General features: G+C 38.8%; 1 protein-coding gene across 6 annotated transcripts in view; it reads left to right on the plus strand.

Moving 5' to 3' along the window:
• BLM (BLM RecQ like helicase) overlaps positions 1–17,215 on the plus strand; it is an 87,234-nt gene that overhangs the window by 24,281 nt on the left and 45,738 nt on the right. For 3 of the 6 annotated variants that reach the window (XR_004348312.1, XM_032621887.1, XM_032621888.1), the window contains exons 3-11: positions 696–1,396; positions 3,272–3,434; positions 4,986–5,018; positions 6,480–6,601; positions 9,956–10,088; positions 10,730–11,433; positions 13,209–13,400; positions 14,810–14,928; positions 15,877–15,990. Coding sequence is in view for 5 of the 6 variants with exons in the window: in XM_032621887.1 (XP_032477778.1) it covers positions 696–1,396; positions 3,272–3,434; positions 4,986–5,018; positions 6,480–6,601; positions 9,956–10,088; positions 10,730–11,433; positions 13,209–13,400; positions 14,810–14,928; positions 15,877–15,990 (2,281 nt within the window). In the remaining variant the exon portion in view is untranslated. Of the gene's footprint in view, positions 1–695; positions 1,397–3,271; positions 3,435–4,985; positions 5,019–6,479; positions 10,089–10,729; positions 11,434–13,208; positions 13,401–14,809; positions 14,929–15,876; positions 15,991–17,215 lie in introns of those variants that run through there. The other 3 variants (XM_032621889.1, XM_032621890.1, XM_032621891.1) reach the window with 3 other exon arrangements.

Below are 17,215 nucleotides of genomic sequence, written 5' to 3' on the forward strand. Positions count from 1 at the left end.
TCACTAAATCCATCCGATGTCCAGGACTCTTGCCTCTTTCACTTGTCTTTCAGATTTCAGCATAGCTGGCAGTTTTTGACTCTTCCCCATAAAACTTGTATCAGAGTAGAGACAAGTAGCCACGTTTTTTCGCCTACTCCGTCCCCTCCCTCTGGAGAGGTTTTTTTTTTTTTTTTTTTTGCGGTACGCGGGCCTCTCACTGTTGTGGCCTCTCCCGTTGCGGAGCACAGGCTCCGGACGTGCAGGCTCAGCGGCCATGGCTCATGGGCCCCGCCGCTCCACTGCACGTGGGATCTTCCTGGACCGGGTCACGAACCTGCGTCCCCTGCATCGGCAGGCAGACTGTCAACCACTGCGCCACCAGGGAAGCCCTGGAGAGGCTATTAATTAAGGACTATGAGCCTGAGAAACAAAGTAGTAGGAATGGTCCAGATACTCTCAAAGCTGAATAATTAGCTTCTGAATAGGAAGAATCAGAGCATACAAAGCATAATTTAAGTTACCTTACACATTTTAAAATCAGAGAGGGAGATAGATTCTTCGCTCGCTCATTTGTGATGCAAGGAAGTAAGTTGTTATATAAATTAGGGTTTTGTTATGTATACTTGCTGGGTTTGTATACTTGCTGGGTTTTGTGTACTTGCTGGGTTTGTTGAAATTAATCCATCTAATTCAGTTTTTCGATTATTTTTCAGAGGTTTCACTTTTAAAAAGAAAGTATCTTCAGCCAACGATGTGTCTGTAACTAGTGTGTCAGTAGCAAAAGCTCCTGTGTTGAATGATAAAGATGTTAATATTACTGAAGCCTTTTCCTTCAGTGAACCTTTTCCCCACACCGCAAATCAGCAGACAAAGATCAATGACTTTAAAAATACTCCAGCTGGACAGCAAACTAAGAGAGTTGGTTCAAAACCGTTATTGCCAAATTTGTCACAGGTTCCTCAGGAAGTTTTATGCACTACCCAGAACACACTGCTTGTAAAGGAATCCCGTGATGCTACTTTCAAGAGATTAGAATTTAGTTCTTCATCAGATTCTCTTATTACCTTCAATGATTGGGATGATACGGATGACTTTGATACTTCTGGAGATTCAAAAGCATTTGTGACACCACGCCAAAACCACTTCATAAGAGTAAGCACTGCTCAGAAATCAAAAAAGTGTAAGAGGAACTTTCTAAAAGCACACCTTGATAAAACAAATACAGTAAAGACTGATTTGACTCCTTCCTCCTCTGAGAGCAAGCAGGCATTTTTGACTAAGAAACAGAAGGATGACTCAGAATGGTTAAATAGTGATGTGATTTGCATTGATGATGACCCCAATTCCGAAGAGCTTATAAATGAAGATACTCAGGAAAATCATCCTTTAAAAACTCATTTGGGAGAGGAAAGAGGTAAAAATTATTTTATTTCATTTCAAAAGGTTGTATTAGTTTATTCAAAGTTAGGCATTGGGAACAGCAGCAAATATGATTTAGCTTTTGTCCTTAGGATGTACAGAGGTGCTTATACATCCTAAGCACCATCTGTTGGCCACGTTCTTGAGGCAGGGCATACTAAGGAAATGAAAGATTTTATTCTGCTATTTATATAAACAACAAGGATAGCTCCGTGATTTTATATATGAAGAAATATGTAGAGGGACTTCTCTGGTGGCGCAGTGGTTAAGAATCTGCCTGCCAGTGCAGGGGACACAGGTTCGAGCCCTCGTCCAGGAAGATCTCACATGCCACGGAGCAACTAAGCCCATGAGCCCCAATTACTGAGCCTGCACTCTAGAGCCCATGAGCCACAACTACTGAAGCCTGCGCACCTAGAGCCCATGCTCCGTAACAAGAGAAGCCACCACAGTGAGAAGCCCACGCACTGCAATGAAGAGTAGCCCCCTCTCGCCACAACCAGAGAAAGCCCATGTGCAACAACAAAGACCCAATGCAGCCAAATAAATAAATTTAATTAATTAATTAATTTTTTAAAAAAGAAATATGTAGAGAATATAATGCTTAGTGAAATAAGTCAGAGAAAGAAAACTACTATATGATATCACATGTGGAATCTAAAAAATAATAATAATGAATCTATATACAAAACAGAAACAGACTTGCAGACATAGAAAACAAACTTATGGTTACCAAAGGGGAGAGGGAAGGGGGAGGGACAAATTAGGAATATGGGATTAACAGATACAAACTACTGTATGTAAAATAGATAAGCAACAAGGATTTATTGTATAGCACAGGGAATTATACCCAATATCTAGTAATACCCTATAATGGAATATAATCTGCAAAAAAAACTGAATCACTTTGCTGTACACCTGAAACTAACACAATATTGTAAATCAACTATACTTCAATAAAAAGAAAAGAAAAGAAGGTCCATAGAAGTTAAAAAGGCTTCTTAATGGTCTACTGGCTGGTTGGTAGTAGAAATGGGATGTGAAACTAAGCCTTTGTGTTATAATTCTTTTATGGTTTGTACCACCTAATGTTGATGTATGATATGATCTAATCATGCTATTAAAGTATTTTAAATTACATGCAAATTGTTTTCTGTTTAGGTCTCATAGTTATTAGATGTCTAGAACTTAATAGCTGACATTAGCCATATGTGGAGGTACCCACATTATGAAACAGTTGTAAATATGAGACTAATATTTTTAAACACCTGAATCCCATCAAGGTTACTATAGGGTGAGAGAGGACTGAAAAGTGATTGATAATAAGCAAAACTATAGTCTAATCAAACATGTTGCTATTTATGAAGAGAAAATTTGGTAAAAGGTAAACTAGAGAGCAACAGTTTGGCAGTGTTTTCCCACATAGTCGAGAGAGACACTCTGGGAGACTTATATAACTAAGACACCTTTGTGGTAAAGTAGAGATTGTTTATCTGTATAAACAACAGTCTTTGTACAATTATCAGGCTTACTTGTACTTCACTCTTATTTAAGTGTGAATGAAAAATAGAGAAACGAAAGTACTGATAATAAGGATGGTTTCATAATTTAACCGGAGACAGTCATGAAAATCCTTAAGCAAATCGTCAGCCTCAATCCAGCACTCATTGGACTTAATCCAGTTGACTCAATCATCGTTTATGAAAAAACAAGGCAACACTAACGTGTGAGAGGAGAGAACTCGTATCGCACAGAGTGGTGTTAGTGCTTATGACTTGCTCAGAGCACTCACAAGTGCTCACACCCTGTTCTTTCTGTCTCATTAATATTAAAATAACCTATGTTTATCAGCTGTTTTTTTGTACTTTAGATAATTGTGAAAAGAAGAAAAACTTGGAAGAAGTGGAATTACATTCAGTTGAGAAATCTTCATGTGTTGAGCTTGATGAAGATGATTATGACATAGATTTTGTTCCACCTTCTCCAGAAGAAGGAATGACTTCAACCTCTTCATCCTCTTTAAAATGCTCTAGGTAAAATAGTTTATTAATTAATAAACATTGATTCTTGGGTAGCTGAAATAATTTTAGTTATGTAGTATCATCTCAAAATTGATTAATTTCATGCTTCTGCACAATTTATTTTGTATCCGAATGAAAGCATCGAAAAGCCCCTATTTATTTACATTTTATTTAATTGTTGGTATTCTAAAGCTGTAAAGTTCCATTATGATTCATTACATGGGACCTCTAAACAGTTTTATGTAATTGATCTTGGCATGTGGAATATAGTCCTAAAGATACTGTATTTCCAATCTCATGTACCTGAAATGACCCAAAACTAACACCTTATTTGTGAAGTGACTTAGTATGTAATGTGTTCTTCTTCGTCTTCTTTTTTTTTTTTATTTTTTAAAAAATCCAAATAGAATTGACCATTGTATTTATCATTCACTGAATTTTGGTAAATTAGTGATTATGATTGTGGTTAAGTGGTAGTATTATGGGAAAAATAGAGTCCACATAATTCATTATAGTTCATTAATAGCTGAAAATACTAATAGTCTTTGTTACCTCCATCCTCACCCCAGTCTAAATCACAGTTCAGTTGAGTGGTCTGGTATATACTCTGCTGTTAACCATATTTTGATGAGAAACAAATCCCTCTAGTATATCACCTGAAGGCAGGAAGGAGGTGTTTGCCTGCATAACCTAGTTTTCTCTAGGTTTTTGTTTTAACAGGTGGGTTGAGAAGTTAAAGGAGGTGGGAAAGGTTGAAGCATGATTGCTGTTAGACAACAAAACAGAAAAACTGTAAGAGCTCCCCTCTTTCATCTCCCAGTAGAAATTGAGACAGAATTGTAGGAAAAAAACTGAGCAAGAGTTCATATAGCATTCATCAGCATTCTCTTTTAACAGGAGCAGCAGTTGAGGCCTAAGGAGGAGCAGGGGATTGTCTGGGGTGATAATTAACGGCAAATGGACTAAGATCCAGTGTAGGGTTATTTCCTGGGCCATACCATTCCCTGTTGACTGCCTGGCTTTTTTCTTTGTTTATTAAAAAAGTGTGTATTGCACAGATAACATTGTAACCACATTAACAGGATACTTACTGGTAGTCTTACAGTCCCACAAACCGAACATTTTCTGTATCCACATTAACTTTTTTTATTTTTTTTAATTGAAGTATAGTTGATTTACAATATTGTGTTAGTTTCAGGTATACAGCATAGTGATTCAGTTTTGTTTTGTTTTGTTTTCAATTATATTCCATTATAGGTTGTTACAAGACATTGAGTATAATGCTCTGTGCTATACAGTAAATCCTTATTCCTTATCTATTTTGTGTCTGTACTCCTAATTTGTTCCTCCCCCATTCCCTAGCCACATTGTTTTGTTTCTTCTCTACATGTGTAGATGATTTTTACGTTGCCATAATCAACATGTAGCTATAATTTTTCAATCTGCTTTTCTTTTAACATTATTTTTAAAACATTTTACATATTGCTACATAGTCATTATTTTTAGTCCTTTTAATGGCTACATAATTTAATGAATTTTCATACCATAATTTATTTTACCTAGATCTTCAGCAGTTGGAAAATGGTTGTTTCCAAGGTAAATTCTCTATATATTTTTCCATTGCAACCTAGTATACATATTTGTATACATTATAAAACTAAAATAGAATTTTCACAAATGATACTGTATGTGCAGTGCACACAAATTTTCTGTTATATTTTATTTCATTTTAAAGTGCTGGTTGTGACTTCTGAATTAATTTCAGAGGTGTAATGGTCAGGTAATATATGACAGAAAAGAGAACATGTTTTTGTAACTCCTGTATTCCTAAACCTCTTTAGCTGGGCCTCAAAATCCTTCATCTTCAGACCCCAAATTACCTTTACAGCTTTATCTCCAGTTATGCTCTTACAGTAACCCTAAGCTTAATAGCCTAATGAGACTTATAACATAGTTATTCATCATTCTTTGATTTAGTTAGAAGATTGCATTCCAAAATCCTGCTTTAGAAAAGTACAGTTGATTCCTGAATATCGAGTAAATAGAATTGTCTTTTTTATCTCTCCTTTGTAAGCTGTCACTTTTCCATACCCATCATTCAAGGTTTCCTCAAATCCTACCTTCTTGGCAAAGTCTTCTCAAGTTCCAGAAAGTGTTATCTTTCTTTGGATTGCCATAGTACCCTCTCTTTAATACTCCTTTAGTACTAATTTATTTTGTTACTTTTTTAAAGTATTTTTTATATCCAATCAGACTGACCATGTTTATATGTGTTAATATTGGGGCCAGGGTCTTCCCTGGTGGCACAGTGGTTAAGAATCTACCTGCCAAGGGCTTCCCTGGCGGCGCAGTGGTTGAGAGTCCACCTGCCGATGCAGGGGACACAGGTTCGTACCCCGGTCCGGGAGGATCCCACGTGCCGCGGAGCGGCTGGGCCCGTGAGCCATGGCCGCTGAGCCTGCACGTCCGGTGCCTGTGCTTCGCAACGGGAGAGGCCACAACAGTGAGAGGCCCATGTACCGCAAAAAAAAGAAAAAAAAAAAAGAATCTACCTGCCAATGCAGGGCACACGGGTTTAATCCCTGGTCCGGGAAGATCCCACCTGCCACGGAGCAACTGAGCCCGTGCACCACAACTACTGAGCCTGTGCTCTAGAGCCCGTGAGCTACAGTTATTGAGTCCACGTACCACAACTACTGAAACCCGCGCACCTAGAGCCCGTGCTCTGCAACAAAAGAAGCCACCACAATGAGAAGCCCGTGCACCGCAACAAAGAGCAGCCCCCGCTAGCCACAACTAGAGAGGGCCCGCGCACAGCAATGAAGACCCAATGCAGCCAGAAATAAATTATTAATTAATTGATTAATTAAAAATAATATTGGGGCCAAAAGATGGAAGACTTTGAGGGCCAGCTAAAGAGGTTTTAGAATAGAGGAGACAGACATGTTCCTCTTTTCTGTCACATAGCATCTGACCAGTTGTGGAAAATATTAGAGGCAAAAGTGTGCATTTGGTCTAGTCTATACTGTGATCGGTTTAATATTTTTTAATTTGTAGTGTGTTGAAGGACCTTGACACCTCTGACAGCAAGGATGGTCTTAGCACATCAGAAGACTTGTCAAAATCTGAGAAAATGACTACGAAGCAGCCTAATCAAGAAACCAGCACAAGCTATGATGGTACAAAAGTGTTTGGGACATAACATGTATTGTAACTGCTTACCTATGAAAACAAAGTAAGATTGTATTCTTAACCTGTGACGGTATAGTACACGATGGTGAGCTCATAGTTCCTTTTCCTGTAACAGTGAATCATCCATAATAACCAACCACCATGGGTTAACCATTGTTGCTCAAACAGCTCAGAAACCGAGAAACTTGTTTTCTCACAAGGTGACTTTCTAACAAGTAACGTTTTCAAAATAGACAATGAATTATTTCTCCTACTGAACCAAAATTTTGCCTTCCTGTAACTTTAATCTTTGTGAGATAAGTCTGAAGCGCCTAGCGCTAAATAATGTTAGATCTTTTACCTCTTCTTTATAGGTACTGGTTTCTAGACCTTTCATCCTTCTCGTTCTCTGGGTTTGATTCTTGGTGTCCGCTTGAAGTTTAATACTTTTTGTTTGTTTGATTTGCCTCTAATTCATTTTTAACTTTTCTATTAAATATCTAGTATAAATAATCCAGTAGCACTACAAGGCTTTGAAAAACAGCTGTCTCCTTTCCCACTCCTGATTCCTACTTCCCAGAGGCTTTTTTTTAGGCTAGAGGTTTGTGTCCTTCTATTCTGAAGTTTTTTCTGGTATCATTCCTTTTTATTTTCTTTTTTGTTTTTTCTTTTCTCTTTCACTCTTCTTGGAACTTTAATTATTGGGCTATTAGACGTCCATTAATTAACTTTTCTATATTTCATCTCTTGCCTTTTTGCTTTCTGGGAGATTTCCTCAATTTTTAAATTAACTCTTTGATGGAATTTTTCATTTTCATCAAATTAATTTCCAAGAGCTGTGTTGTATTCTCTGAGTATTTCTGTAACGTTTTCTATCCTTGTTTGATGGGTGCTATACTTATGGTGTGTGTGTGTGTGCAGGCACACGCACATGTGTAGTGATCTCTGTGTTGTTCCTGTTTCCTCTGAATTTCTTTTTGTTTATTTTGGTCTCTGAGTTTATTGTTAGAGATGTTTCTGAAAAACCTGATGTTGTAGGCACTCTTCTAATTGCCTTAATATTAACTAATTTAATCCTCACAGTGATCCTTTAAGGTGGTTTCTGTTATCCTGTTTTACAAATAAGGAAACCCAGGTACAGGAGAGTTAAATAATTACTCATGGTCATAGAGTTAGACAGCAGCAGAGCTAGGATTTGAACCCAGCAGTCTTAAGGCTCTTGAGTTTACATTGATAGCCACTGCAGTATACTGTTTCTGCCTCATTAAGTTTCACTGGTAAAATGGTTAGTGAGGACGAGAGCAAGGACAGAGTCCCACAGAATGTCATTAGCGGCCTCCCTCTCAGCTGACAACAGTCCCTTCATCACCACTTCTTGTTCATCTTGTTACACATCTGCCTTCAGACTGTTTCTCTCCCTTGTCCACGGGGATGCAAAAGACTCAGTCATATGACTCTAGAAGTTCAAGGTCTGAGGCAGCAAGAGGGAACAGGTGGGACATTGGCTCTAGAGTGATGCAGACCTAGTATACAAGCCTGCCTCTTCCCACTCCTGGCTGGGTGACTATGCCTAATTAATTAACCTTCCTTGGACCTCAGTTTCTTCTTCTGTTAAATGAGGAAAATAGTGCCTGCCTTGCCCAGTAGTTGTCAGGATTCAAGGTAAAGTGCCCAGCACACTGTAGGCCTTCAATAAATGGTAGCTATCATTATCTGCTAGTCTAGTAATCCTTTCAAAGAAGGAAATACGTTGAGATGGCTGGTTTATTTTTATGAACTCTTGCTAACTATAATTGTTTCCTCTTTTCCTTAGAGCTCACAAAGCAGCCATTTGATAACATGTTCTGGAATTTTGCCTTGAATTAACTTTAAGATCACCAGCCTGAAGCTTTTGGCATCCCTTTAGAATTTTCTTGAAAATTAAAACAATATTTGCCTGTCTTCACTCTTCCATCACCTCTCCTATTCACTAGATGCCGCATGCATCAGTGACATTTTCTTTGCGGGTTTCCTTTGTACTTGAGGTGTAATCTGTCTAGACGAAGGCTTGAGCTCCTTTCCAATAGCTGTATCTCTCTGAGCCTGTCTTGGTTTTCATTTCCTTTGGACTGTTGTTTACGCTCCTCTCTCCAATCCAATGCCCATTCTCCTTGCAGAGAAAACAGATGTGAAACAGGAACCCAGCAAGTCCACTTTTACCATTTCATACTTCATGACCCTATTTACATCAGCCAAAACTAGTAAAAGTCCACACCCCCAGGTCATTTTCACACAGACGCATGCGTCCCATCGTCTGTGTTATGTCCCCACCACCACGCCCGTCTGTCCTCTCTTCCTCTCCTTCCAGCCCCTTAGACCCTTCAACCAGCTGCCCTCGGTCAACAATTTCCCAGTAGCGTCATTCTCTTCTCTGATTGTCCTCTGAGAATACTGTTGCCTCTGCAGCCCACCTAAAGTGTTTATTTCTCCTGCATACCTTATGCCCCAGAGGTAGGTAGGCATCTTCCTTGCTTCCCATTGCTACCCTAACCCATTTTTTTTTTCTTTCCGTCATGTAAAGCCACCCCTCCTTTGACATTATTTCTTAGTTATATAGCTGAAATTTAAAAGTGTGAAGTGGGCTGGCCAGATTCAGATGTCCAGACATTGTTATCAGGAATTTCTCTCTTTCACACCTGCCTTCTCTCTCTTCTCTTTCATCCCATCTCTCCATCTCAATCTCCCATTTCCTTCCATCTCTGTTTTCTGCTTTTCCTTGTGTTGGTCTTATTTTCAAGCTTGTGTTTTTCTCCGTGGTGGCAGAGATGGCCACCAGCAGCCTGTCCAACTTGTTAAAGAGAGAGGTCCTCTTTTCCAGTCAGTAAAAACACTCTTAGATCTCATTCTCATTGAGCTGCCTTACATCAGATGCCCACTGAAGACGTGTGAGTGGGGATGGGAGTAGTCTCCAAAAAGAAAGTCCAAGTGCTGTACTGTTAGGAAACAGTGGTTGGCAGGCAAACCAGAGCAACAGGTGAGGTTCTTACCTGTCCATACTTTATGATGTACTTTGTATGGGCATGGTGAGATTTACACCTGAAGTTAGTAAAAAGTCATAAACTTTTGTATCTTACAACAACTTTGGTTACCTTAAGAGAAATAATAAGAATTAACATGAAATGAAAGGATAACATAGTTATGAGCTCTTATGACCTAGAATAGAGACAGTATGACTTCACATTATTTCATAGGCAGATAATGGGAGAATATATGGTTGTTTCTAATCTCGTTTGTAAACTACTTCAAGTTTTACATGCATGGCTTTCAAACTGTTGTCTTTTTTGTTGTTGACCAAAAATATTAACAACATAAATACTTTATAGCTAGACAGATAAGTTTACAGCAGCAACTTATTCGTGTGATGGACCATATCTGTGAATTAGTTGACACTATTCCTGATGACAAGCTGAAAACTTTGGATTGTGGGAACAAACTGCTCCAGCAGCGGGACATAAGGTATCAAGTTTTCTCCTTCTGGAATATATCTGATTGCCTTTCCAACACCACTGTAAGTCACAAATGTATGGGGCAAGATTTCCAGGCATTCTGGCCAAGAAATTGAATAAGATAATGATCACTTTGTCTTTTTTTTTTTTAATTGGAATGTAGTTGATTTACAATGTTGGGTTAGTTTCAGGTATACAAAAAAAGTGATTCAGCTATACATGTACGTATATCTATTCTTTTTCAGATTCTTTTCCCATATCGGTTATTACAGAGTATTGAGTAGAGTTTCCTGTGCTATACACTGTGTCTTAAATTTATTACTTTTTCAAATGAGGGCTGCCTGCGCCGGGGTAGCTACCGCCAGCAGCAGTCTCAGATGGCCTACTGATTGCTTGACTTCAGTCCCCAGTGCCCTAAACCATTCAACATTTAGGTCCAGCCACACCCCAGTCATTAAAAGTCTCTTTAGAGTTGCTGCAAACAACAACAGCAACAACAACTGTTCCTTTAGCATTTGTATTCAAATTTTTAAGGTTGGAAAAAAGAGGATATATTTTGCCACAATCTGGCATGAAAACTAAAGATAAACTTGTGTGCCTACCATAGCTGACTGCTTATAATTAATTTGATGTTCTGTGCTCTCTCTTCAGAAGGAAACTCCTAGCTGAAGCAGATTGTAATACGAGTGATGCCAGTGTTCTTGGCTCATTGTGGAGATGCAGGCCTGATTCACTTGGTAGCTCTGTGAAGGATATGCCATCTGTTTCCCCACCTTGTGCATTTCCAAAGGGTGATTCCTGTCCTACAGGGAATTCTGTTAAGGAGTTCACTTTTCCAAACCTTCCCTCAAATTCCATTTCTACTGGGGAGTGTTTACTGACTCCTACCCCAGGAAAGACAGGATTCTCAGCCACCACCAAGAATCTCTTTGAACGACCGTTATTCAATTCCCATTTACAGGCGTCCTTTGTAAGTAGCAACTGGGCTGAAACACCAAGGGTAGAAAAAAGAAATGAAAGCTCTTATTTCCCAGGAAATGTTGTCACAAGCACTGCTGTGAAAGATCAGAATAAACACACTGCCTCTATGAATGACTTGGAAAGAGAAATCCAGGCTTCCTATGATATTGACAATTTTGACATAGATGACTTTGGTGATGATGATGATGACTGGGAAAATGTGATGCATAATTTAGCAGCCAGCAAGTCTTCCACAGCTGCCTATCAACCTATTAAGGAAGGTCGGCCCGTTAAATCAGTATCAGAAAGAATTTCTTCTTCAGCCAAGACAGACTGTCTTCTGGCATCTACTGCTCAGAATAAAAACTTCTCAGAGTCAATTCAGAATTACACTGGTAAGTTTAAAATAAATTGAATGCTTATATTTTATATGAAAACAAAACTGTCCAAAATAGGAATCGTATAAGAAAAACCATAGCAAATCATCATGGCCTGAAAACAACATTGTTTCTATGCAAATTTCTGCTGATAATATGAATTACAAATCACAATTTCAAAAGCAAGTTGCTCTTTTGTCTCTGTAGCAGCTGTAGTTTTATAAAATGTGTAATTATAACCTATTGTAGTAAAACTCTGAAGTCATTACAAATGTGCTTTGCCTTTAAATTAACATTTTTCAGTCCCTAAAACAATAAAGCTCATGAGGGCCAAGTTTTTAATGATTATGGGGGATGGATAAAAAGCAAAGCTGAATTTATGTTAAAATTGTAATTGTGTGTATTTTTAGAATTCTGGATTGATGAGAACTGATCAGTTTATAAAGTAGAAACATGTTTTATGTCTTCAAATATTAAAATTTAGGGCAGGCTAAGAAAGATAAGAAGTCAGAAATTTCTTAAATCAGTCAAGTTATTTCTTTTGGTCTAGAATCATTTTAATTCATTCAGCAAATATTTATGGAGTGCCCACTGTGTGCCATGTTCTGTGCACAGGTCCTGGTAATAGATGAGTAATGAAGAGTTCCTGCCCTCTTGGAGCTCACAGTTTACTGAGAGAAGTTTTTGGAAGAGTGAAATTAGCCGTTGTAAAGGCTGCAGAGAAAACCCAAAATTAATTTTAAAACCTTACATCGACCTTATAAAGTTATCAAAAAGTGGGGTTTTTTTAACTGAAACAAGTTTATACGTGTAAGTTTTTGTAAAGTACAGTCCTCCCTGTTTTTGCCATTTATGACTTAATGCCACGGAGGTTGTTCTTACAGTTCTTCTGTTGACCTTTAAAATAACCATTAATGGATTTATTTTTGTGTCATGTTTGGGCATGTCATACTTGGTGTTCGCAGTTATCTTTGCGGTGGTTGAGTGCCGGGGTTGATGTAACTGCCAGCGCTGGCGTGAGCACCTCTTGTTCTCTGTGCGGAGCCAGAGTTGCAACAGCGAGGAGGCAGCATGGGGGCGGGTGCGAGAGACGCCATGGAAGAAGAACCAGAGGAAGTTGGGGTGATTCTGCGGTTTCAGACCCAGTGACTGGGAAAACCGTGACACTGTTAACAGAAACAGGGAAGTCGGGAGGCAGGCAGATTTGGAGCAAAGCTGAGGAGGGCTGTTTTAAGGCTTGCTGAGCATGAAGTGTTGGGAAGTCATTCAGGTAGAAATGTCTGGCAGACAGTTCGAGGTGCGTGCAGGACTGGAACTTAGGAGGGCATCCGTCAAGTCTTAAGAAAGAGATCTAGGCGTTGTGCGCACATCAGTGACGTTTAAGGTCATAGGACTAGGAAAATTCCAAAAAAAAAAACCAGTCTAAAAAGCACAGTCCCAAGTGTCCGAAAGATTCCCAAATTTAAGGGGCAAGTGGAGGAAATGGAGCCAGGAAAGGGAATTTAAAGCGAGTAGAAAACCCATGATTATCTTGAAGGTCAAGAGAGAAGAACGAGAGAATAAGTAGTAGTGGTAGATGCTACAGAAAAGTCAAGGAAAGACTTGAATTTGGCCCTTAGGAAGTCTCTGGTGGCTTTGACACTGGACAGCAAGGAAACCCTGATAAACAGGTAAAGAAGGATGTGCTGCAGGGAAACGTACACCAATGATTATGCAGGGCAAAGGGTTAAAATGCTAAAACTGATTTGTTACAGTAATGCCCTGATTTCTCTTAACATTGATTATTTTCTTAGACAAGTCGGAGCAAAGTTTAGCATCCAGAGATCTGAAACACGAGCGTTTCCAAAGTCTCAATTTTCCTCATACAAAAGAAATGATGAAGATTTTTCATAAAAAATTTGGCCTGCATAATTTTAGAACTAATCAGCTAGAGGCGATCAATGCTGCACTCCTTGGTGAAGACTGTTTTATCTTAATGCCCACTGGTATGTATTTTTAGATATGAATTGGCAGGAATCCATTGGCAGATGTTAAATGAAAGCCCTTTAATAAAAATAAAAAGAACCTACACAGTATTTCTATCATTTAGGGACCTCTAAACCTCCCATGCCATAGTTAGGAAAGTGTATCACCTCAATCCTCTATTCTAGTTGTTGATATGATAGCATTTATTGCCCTTTAAGATTTTCAACTCAAAGCTCGTTGTGTTGAATTGATCTAGGATTTTCCTTTGGGAATTTTTCTTTTTTCTAGTCAAAATTCGCCTGGAACATGAGCCAAAAAATTACTGTTAGAGACCACGACCATTTCTGGCAGTTTATTTGGTACAGCCTAGTGTTGTATGGTGGTTAAAAATCATCAGCTTTGGAGCGATGCCCTAGGCTTAAAGCACAGCTCTGCCACTTATTAACAGTGTGGACTTGAGCAAGGCACTTCACTCCCTGAACCCCAGTCTCCTCGTGTGCACAGTGGGGATAATACCAACGTGCCCACTTCACAGAATGTCTTGAGGATTAAGTGAAAAGCATTGAGTGTAGTTCTTTCTTGTCCTCAGTTTTGAAGAGATCCAGGACTTTTCATCATGCTATTAAAGTTTATAACAGCTGTTCAATGATTTATAGTCATCCAAATAAGAATATTAAATAAGCCGTTAGGGTAAGAGGCATGGGGACACTGTAAATCAACTATACTTCAATTTAAAAAAAAAAGCAGCAGCAGCATAGGGAGTTTGGAGTTTCATTATTCACATGTCTTCCCTCTGCCTTTTACTCACCTTTGTTGTGACCTTCAATCAGTTGTTGCCATCGTCATTAAATAATGTTGCCTGGGTATCTGAATTTTTTCAAGCTGATTTTAAATTTTAGACAGTGTTGGTTTGTTTAATCAGCAGCATTTCATACTTCATTAACTTGTTCAGTCTGTGTCTTCTGATTTGACTCCAATTTGGTACTCCAAAACTAAAGCTGGAGAGGACCCTGGCATTGATCTCGTCCAGAGGTTTGAGGCGTTGGTTCAATGGTAGAATTCTCGCCTCCCTCGTCCAGTGGTTTTCATGGCTTTCCATTATCCTCTAGGGTTTCAACGGGGCATTTTTCAGGGTCTTTCTCAAGTAGACTTTTAAAGTAATTCTGTTGCATTTAAGTTTCCTGCCCTGATTCTTGCTTTTGCTATGATATGCACGTACATAAGATGTCCCAAGAGATCGTTTTTACACATTTAAATTGACCAAGTATTTTGGCTCATTCAAATATGGCATATTTTGGCACCTTGGAGAATATCGCTTGGTGTCCTATTAATTACTTTAAATATTATATGTAATTTATATTGTAACTTTTGCTTTCATACTCTCAAAATAGAATCTGACAGATTTTTTTGTTGTTGTGATTTCTTTTAGGAGGTGGTAAAAGCTTGTGTTACCAGCTCCCTGCCTGTGTTTCTCCCGGGGTCACTATTGTCATTTCTCCCTTGAGATCACTTATAATAGATCAAGTCCAAAAGCTGACTTCCTTTGATGTAAGTTAAAACACTACCAATTATAATAAAAATGCTAATAAAAACATAATTTAAAAACAATTATATTTCAGTACTCTGGGTAACCTTTTTCATTAAATAGTTCATGGATTATAAGAATAAAGCACGGCAGTTATATTAAGTTGTACATTTAAGAACAAGTCTTTGAGAATTCTGGTACAGGTAACATTCTGGAGTTCAGTCTGATTTTACTCTAGAAGAATGTATTTTGGTAAGAACTTTTAACCTGTATTTTACTGATGTAAAATTTTTTTTCTAATATGGAAGGATTTCTTTTTTTACTCCTGTCAGATCAGCTTAGTTCTCACTCCCTTAATATGTTAAAATGCATACACATGTGCATGCCCACACACGTTTGTCCTTTTTCCTCCTGGCTGAGGTTAAGAAAGTATGTGAATACAGTCTATTAAATCCTACATACTGTGATCAAACAGAACTGTGTTCAGCTTTATGAACCACCACCCCTCAACAAGACCACTGGTTTGATTTTTCTTCCCAGGCATGTTTTAGTACAGTGATGGTAGCCATTGTTCAGCCATTCATGATGTTGTGGTCCTTTCAGTGTTGTTATGCATTAAAACCCAAAAGATGCATTTACCTTAAAAAAAAAAAGGTGGTCATACATTAGGACTGGAACCTTCTGGATGCTGAATTCATATTTATCTTACTTACAGATATGAAAAGCTAAGGAAGTAAAGAAATGGGAAAAAAGAAAAGAAAAGGAAGTAAACAATGGGAAGAATATTTGACTTATGGTTAACAAGGGTTTTTAAAAAATATGTACTGATTACTTTTTATTATGTTGAGATTCTCTTTCCTTTGACAGGTGTGATATGTGACTTGTAAAATATTTATGAAACCTACGGATAAATGTAATCTTGAGTCAGATTAATGGGTAAAATTTAAATTGTTTACTACTTTTATGCTTAGATTCCGGCTACATATCTGACAGGTGATAAGACTGACTCAGAAGCTACAAATATTTACCTCCAGTTATCAAAAAAAGACCCGATTATAAAACTTCTTTATGTTACTCCAGAGAAGGTTTGTATTTATATCATTATTTTAAAATACTATATTAAAGCTCTTTTAGAAAAAACCCATTTCTCCCTACTGAGTAAGGAAAAACCCAGTCTTTCCCTTCTGTGTTTCTCTCCTTTACTACTCACGTAGAATATTTCACTTCTAGTCACCAAATGTATGGAGGTTTTTCCTTATATCAAGTGGTTCTCTATCAACTATCCAGAGATAGTGTCAGGTCCCACAGGTTAAGGGCTCAGTCCCACAAGATTCTTACCACTCTGCTTCAGGGGCCAATCCACAGGGTATCGCAACTTCTGTCTGACTTGGCTACAAATCAGAGGTTCCCATGACCTCCTCCTGCTTGAATTCAGTGACTTGCAAGAGCAGCTCACAGAACTCAGGGAGACACTTACTTACATTTACCAGTTTATTAAAGGCTATGGTAAAGGACACAGATAAACAGTCAGATGAAAAGATACACAGGGCAAGGTCTGGGAAGGTCCTGAGCACAGGAGCTTCTGTCCCTGTGGGGTTGGGGTGCATCAGCCTCCAGTACGTGGATGTGTTTGGCAACCTAGAACCTCTCTGAACCCCATACTTTTGGGATTTAATGGAGGCTTCCTCACGTAGGCATGAACAATTATTGACTCCACTTCCAGACTGACTCCCTTCTCTGGTGGATGGGGGTAGGACCGAAAATTCCAAGTTTTTAATCATGGCTTGGTCTTTCTGGTGACCATCCCCCACCCAGGAGCCCACCCACAGTTGCCTCAAGAGAACAAAAGATGCTCCTAGTGCTCTTTTTTTTTTTTCGCTGCGTTGGGTCTTTGTTGTTGCGTGTGGGGTTTCTCTAGTTTCGGCGAGTGGGGGCTACTCTTCGTTGCCGTGCACTGGCTTCTCTTGTTACAGAGCATGGGCTCTAGAGCGCAGGCTCAGTAGTTGTGGCTCACGGGCTCAGTTGCTCCGTGGCACGTGGGATCTTCCCAGACCAGGGCTCGAACCCATGTCCCCTGCATTGGCAGGCGGATTCTTAACCACTGCGCCACCGGGGGAGTCCCACTCGTACTGCTTTATCACTTAAGAATTTACAAGAGTTCCAGGAACCCTGTGCCCAGGAACTGGGAGCAGAGACCAGTTTATCTTTTCTATTATCTCATAAAAGCCCATTAGAATACGTATATTTTAAATTTTTTGACATAATTTCTGATGTACAGTTTAGTGCAAGAATTCCTGTATAACTTTCACA

The sequence above is a fragment of the Phocoena sinus genome, chromosome 2 (assembly GCF_008692025.1).
Source record: "Phocoena sinus isolate mPhoSin1 chromosome 2, mPhoSin1.pri, whole genome shotgun sequence".
Classification (NCBI taxonomy): Eukaryota; Metazoa; Chordata; class Mammalia; order Artiodactyla; family Phocoenidae; genus Phocoena; species Phocoena sinus.